The 5844-nt window shown below is 47.8% G+C and overlaps 1 protein-coding gene across 1 annotated transcript; it reads right to left on the bottom strand.

Moving 5' to 3' along the window:
• Positions 1-2464: 2464 nt before the first annotated feature.
• Positions 2465-5165, bottom strand: npbwr2b (neuropeptides B/W receptor 2b). Its single transcript, XM_072514946.1, has 2 exons — positions 4675-5165; positions 2465-4529 (listed from the first exon to the last, which is right to left on the bottom strand). Exon 2 carries the CDS (start codon positions 4161-4163, stop codon positions 3162-3164), a length of 1002 nt encoding a protein of 333 aa, XP_072371047.1. The 5' UTR covers positions 4164-4529; positions 4675-5165; the 3' UTR covers positions 2465-3161.
• Positions 5166-5844: the final 679 nt, after the last annotated feature.

The raw sequence follows: 5844 nt of genomic DNA, 5'->3' as shown, positions 1-5844 counted from the left end.
TGCCATTTCCCTCCAGAGAGGTGTAGAGTTTGAGGATTGTGAGGTCTTGGAAGCAGATTGCTCTTTGGAGGAAGAGCAGTGGTAAGCAAGGAGGAGGAATTGGAGGCTAAGGGAGAGGACACTGAATACAGAGATGCCTGGGCTGCACAACATGGTGGCCTTATATAACTACCCTCTGGGAAGGGGACCTCTCTCTCATGACCTCCAGTAGGTCAGTATCGATGAAGCGAGTGTTTGGCCAACTCTGGGCACCAGTCTTCCACTGTCCTGTGACAACTCGCTTTAATCTAGTGCTGTGGAAAACTTTGGCACAAACCACAGATCTCTCCCTCAGGACCACCAACAGCCCCAGTGCTGGCTGCCGTAAAGAGTGTAAATGAGTCCACGCTCATCTGGCCCATTTCCATTCCCACCCCTAATGGCCCAATATCAATTAGGGGTTCATTCTTGTGAAAATTGGGACTTCGGTCATTTTCTCACCAGAGACAGGTGTCTGACCCACATACAGAATTATCTCCTGTTTCCTGCCTCCCTGGTGAAACGTCAACCTTGTCCAATTAAGCACAATGACCAGCTCCACAGCTGGAAGGGTCAATTGGGGCATGAGCCTTTGGGCAGCCAGCAGCCTCACCAGGAGAGATGCGCATTGCTGCTGTAGGACCATGAAGGTAACCCCTCTGAAAAGTTGTAAAAAAATATATACTTTTGTCACAGCTGGCAGGTCATCATTATATTGGTGAGGGGGGGGGGGGGGGGCGCACCACTGGATGGCCTGCAGGTGTTAATCACACCAATGGATCCAGGCTGAGCTATTTGGCTGGATGTGCCTCTGTCCCACTCCCCAGATCGCCCCTCCCCTCCCCCACCCACCAGAAACTGCCTCCCTGAAACTAGGCCCAAGGTTGTAACAAGATAGACCAGTGATGAGCAAGCTAGGGGAGTAAGTGGGCCAAATGAGTGGTTTTCCTCCATCTCAGTGGGCCACAAGGTGGAAGTTAGGCTTGTCCACTAACCATGACCCCATGAAAAAGAATACAATTAAAACACAGAATATTTCAGAATGAGTTTTCGAAAATGCATAATCATTTACATATTAATAGAACTATCAGCAACTCCTAATGGTAAAATAAAAAAATATTTACACTTTGGATACAGAGGGAGTGCACAGCTCTCAGTCAATGTTGTGAGCAATCAGCACACACCTCAATTCACTTGCCCTTGCTTTACATGTGTATCACTTCAGTCATGCCGGTAGGGAAAAAAAACTACACGAACGGAAATCAGCAGAATGTGGCAACCATGCACATGGGCAACGGTCAACAAAATATCCCGGGGGCCGCTCCAAACCCAGGTGGGCCGTAGGTTGCCCATCACTGATGTAGACAGACCCACAGGCTAGCCGACAATGAGAACCAGCAGGCCCATCTTAAAGCCCACCTCAGTATGAAAATTCAGCCCAATAATCTGCTCTTCCAAAAAGTAGGAAGCGAATTCACACACAACTGTTTCTTTAATTGTATTTTTAGATAGCTGACCGCAGCGGGTCAATTAGAATATTGAACCCAGCCTGAGTGGCTTGTGACATAACAATTTGTAGGTGTATGTTACCAGGTTTACTTCCTTTAAATATTGTGACTGCTCCCATTTTTGTTCCTGATATTCATTTGATATAATTAATTGTGTTTGCAGCATCTTTAGTAACTTTTCAGAAATCTCATTTCATAACAATTAGATGTTTTCAACTAAATTTATTCAGTAAAAAATGTACTTTTTCGAGATTTTTACTCAAGCATCAATGTGTTCAAACTACTAAGGCACGTGACTTCCTGATAAAATGAAGTGGTGCAAAAAAGAGTGACACAATGACTTTATTTGATTTAGAAGTGATGGTTTTCACGTCAAGATATTTCATAGAACTTACAGTGCCGAAGGAGGCCATTCAGCCCATCGAGTCTGCACCAGCCCTTGGAAAGAGCACCCCACTTAAGCCCACACTTCCAACCTATCCCCGTAACCCAGCAACCCCCTCAACCTTTTTGGACAGTAAGAAGTCTTACAACAGCAGGTTAAAGTCCAACAGGTATGTTTCAAATCACTAGCTTTCGGAGCACTGCTCCTTCACCTGAGGAAGGAGCAGTCCAACGCCGGCATCTCCACATCATGGCTAACTTTTTGGACACTAAGGGCAATTTGGCATAGCCAATCCACGTAACCTGCGCATCTTTGGACTGTGGGAGGAAACCGGAGCACCCGGAGGAAACGCACACAGACACGGGGAGAAAATGCAGATTCCACGCAGTGACCCAAGCTAGGAATCGAACCTGGGACCCTGGCGCTATGAAGCAACAGTGCTAACCACTGTGCTACCGTGCTGTCCACGGTATGTTTACTTTATGCAAGATCTTTGGAGATCACTTATTCGGGGTCGCTACTCACCCAGCTTTAAAAGATAAGCAAAAAAACGCAATTTTCACTGACGTTTATTGGTGGACAATGACTTGAGGACAATGTGAACATCAAAAGCAGCAAAGAACATCTCACAGGCACAGGTTTACACAGGGGCCAAATGCCAATGCTGTACAAGCAAATGCGACAACTTTTAGATCCTTTAACAAGTGCGTTTAACAAGCCTCAGGAATTCTATGCGTTCAACATGCAATCTCCCGCCAGAGGAGGGACACCCCCCCCCCCCCCACACTTTACATTTATAACACCACCCCTCCACACTATGGTATAAAGCTGCAACAATTACAGAATGTCAAGCTGAATCCCCCCACTTTAGGTTTCCCCACGCTATTGAAAATGCTAATTACATCCCCCCACATATGCTGCTCATAGCAAAGATTAAAAATCAGCACAATCTGATCTAGAGACGGTACAGCGTTCGCATTAGTGCGGGAAGATGAGGATGTAGTGATACCTAGAGTTTAAAAGTGAGATCTACAGTCAGACCCTCCAGGTGTGACCGCCGCAAGTGTGTATTCACCCGGAACAATCCACCAGCAGTTCCTGTATCCCACCGTCTAGGAAAGGGATTCGTTTGGCGAATAAGCGGCGCCTGCATCCACAAGTTGGAAAAGTGAGCATTTGGATTCCAACAGCGACATTGAGTGAGGCTGACTCTCTCTCCCCTCCCCCAGGATTCAGCAGCCTCGCCTCCTCTACCCTGCCCTGCATTCCAATAGTTTCTTGAAACTCTTCTGGAAGCTGTCGTCCAGGAAGGCGTACAGGAAGGGGTTGAGGCAGGAGTTGGCGTAGCTCAGGCTGGTGATGAAGTAGGCGATGCCGATCACAAGCGGGGTCTCCCGCACGTCCGCCGTCAGGGACACGATGGTGGCGAGGTGGAAGGGCGCCCAGCAGAAGAGGCACACCGCCAGCACAATGAAGACCATCAGGGTGACCTTCTTCTTGGCTTTGTCCAGGGCTTTGGCGTTCGAATTGAGCTGCATGTGGCGGAGCCGGTACACCATCAGGGTGTAGAGGACACAGATGGTGGTGACCGGGATGGCGAAGCCCAGGATGAGGGTGTAAATGCGGCTGACTTTGAGCCAGGCTCGCTCTGGCTTGGGGAAGATCAGGGCGCAGCTTTTCCTGTCCAGCGGGTCGGTGTAGACCTCGGCAAAGATGGTGAAGGGCAGCACGATGATGGTGACCAGCACCCAGACGCAGAGGCTGACGATTTTGGCCGCTCTGTAAGTGCGGTGAGGCAGCTTCTTGGAGCGCACGGTGGCCAGCACCACCAGGTAGCGGTCTATACTCATCACCGTCAAGAAATAAACGCTGGAGAAAATATTGTAGTGGTCAATGGAGAGGATGAGCTTGCACATGACCTCGCCAAAGGGCCAGTAGTACAGGAGGTGATCCGCTATGTTGATGGGCAGGACCAGAGTGAACAGGTCGTCCGCAATGGCCAGGTTCAAGATGAACATATTAGTCACCGTCTTCATGTTGGGGGCTTTTAAAATCACATAAATCACAGCCGTGTTACCCGTGAGGCCGGCAGCACAGATCACCGCATAGATCACGGGCAATATAATGTACAAATCTGGATACTGTTCAGATATGGTGAAGTTAGACTCTGCGCCCTTGTAAAAGCCACACGCATCCTCCGACCCGGAGCAAGGTCTATTCAGAGCCCCCCCTGCTGCTGAAATGTTTTCCATGGTGACTGTCCCTCCCAAGGACCCGCGTCCTTCAAACTCAAAACTATTCCAGCAAAAGCAACATCGCAACAAACAACGCTGATCACAGCTCAAGTGCAATAGGGAGGGAGCCTCTTCAATGGTTTGCAGTTACTGGGCGCAGGTTGTTTCTTGTAACCCACTCCGATTTCATTCGGCCCCCATAGAATCGCCGCCTTGGACAGAAAGTTCAGATTGTTTCCTGGGCCAACCTGTCCCGACCGAAAGGGAAATTGGTCTTTTCAAGTTGCCACTGGCAACGTAGCGTGTCCCCATTTCACTGGCCAAGAAATTCCCATCTCCCAGGCTTCAATCCATCGCTTCAAGTTAGACTTCAAATGGCATCACCTACACAAACATTAAAAACAAACACATTTACAAGTGACACACCATCCCCAAATAAAGGTGAATCAACCCTGTTAACATTGCCTGAATCCATACCGAATGCCCCCCACCCCCATCCCCCCCCAAATAAAAAACATGCAATCGGTACCAGCCAAAATGTCCTTATTGTCTCCGAGGTAAATAACTTTCAATTCTCCCTCACATCCGTAGAGAAGGCAAATTCACCGAGGGACCATCGATGGACGGTAAAGGACCCCTTTCCCGGTCGGGTGCATAGTTTATGTTTTGCACACTGGGGTAGATTGGAGATAAAGCCGGTAGAAGCTGGCCCGGGAGGAGAGCTCAGATTCTGCTGCAGCCGCTGTGGTATGTTTCACTGTGACTCAGCTCCAACAAGCTGCTGTTTCTTCCCTTCAGCTGGCGTCCAATCCGCTGGCTTTTCCTCTGTGACCCCCTCATTTTTTTTCTCTCTCTCTCTTTTACCAACCTCTTGGGCAACAGTTCTCAAATATTCACTCGTCCGCCGTCAGTTTCAATTTTCCAACTTGGCGGGCTGAAAGAAACGAAACAAAGTAATAAACACCGCATTAGACGCTGTTAAAGACAACGCACCTTCTTTCTGTACCGCATGAGCTTCACACTTGTGGAGCAGGGGGAAGGACATGTCTCTTCAAAGTGCAGTATCACAACATTCCTCAGTATTTAAATAAAACAACTTCCAGCAAAGTGGTTTCAAACCACACTGAGCCAACATGGCTCTTCACAGGCAAATTTTTCTTTCAAATATTTGGCAGCTTTTCCATGTTCCCAATAACTGGACTAAAGGCAGCAGCATATTTTCCAGTAATGTGTTTTTTAAATCTGATGATAACATCAGAACCAATACATTCTGTTTGTCACTCTAAAAACATTGGCAAACCAAATAATATGCCAATCCCTTGTGGTGATATGCATCACTGTAAATACACAAGGGGTTAATGTAAATACACTATGACTAAGTAAACACTAGAGGGAGCACCAGAGATGTCATGACATGCAGACATACAGCTAATGAACACATAGAATAGGACACGACCAATGGTCCGTCAAGACACTCAGAGGTGACACTACCACAAGGGGGCATTACACAACCCATATATAAGGACAGGGCACACATGCTCTGTCTCTTTCCACAGGCAACATTTAAAGAGTAGGACAGGGGCAGATCAGAAACATCACACCCACCACGTGGCTTAGAGCAGACTGGTTAGTTAGACTGAGTTACTATAGCAAGATTAGCAAGAGAGTCGAACTCATAGAGAACTGTGCTAATGGTTCA

Source organism: Scyliorhinus torazame, chromosome 8, assembly GCF_047496885.1.
Source record: "Scyliorhinus torazame isolate Kashiwa2021f chromosome 8, sScyTor2.1, whole genome shotgun sequence".
NCBI classification, from domain to species: domain Eukaryota; kingdom Metazoa; phylum Chordata; class Chondrichthyes; order Carcharhiniformes; family Scyliorhinidae; genus Scyliorhinus; species Scyliorhinus torazame.
The sequence above is the reverse complement of the archived record's forward strand: the minus strand, read 5'-3'. Positions and strand labels throughout refer to the sequence as shown.

What these genes read in the sequence shown, in the direction of transcription:
- npbwr2b (XM_072514946.1), bottom strand. Translation starts at nt 4,163, where the DNA reads ATGGAAAACATTTCAGCAGCAGGGGGGGCTCTGAATAGACCTTGCTCC.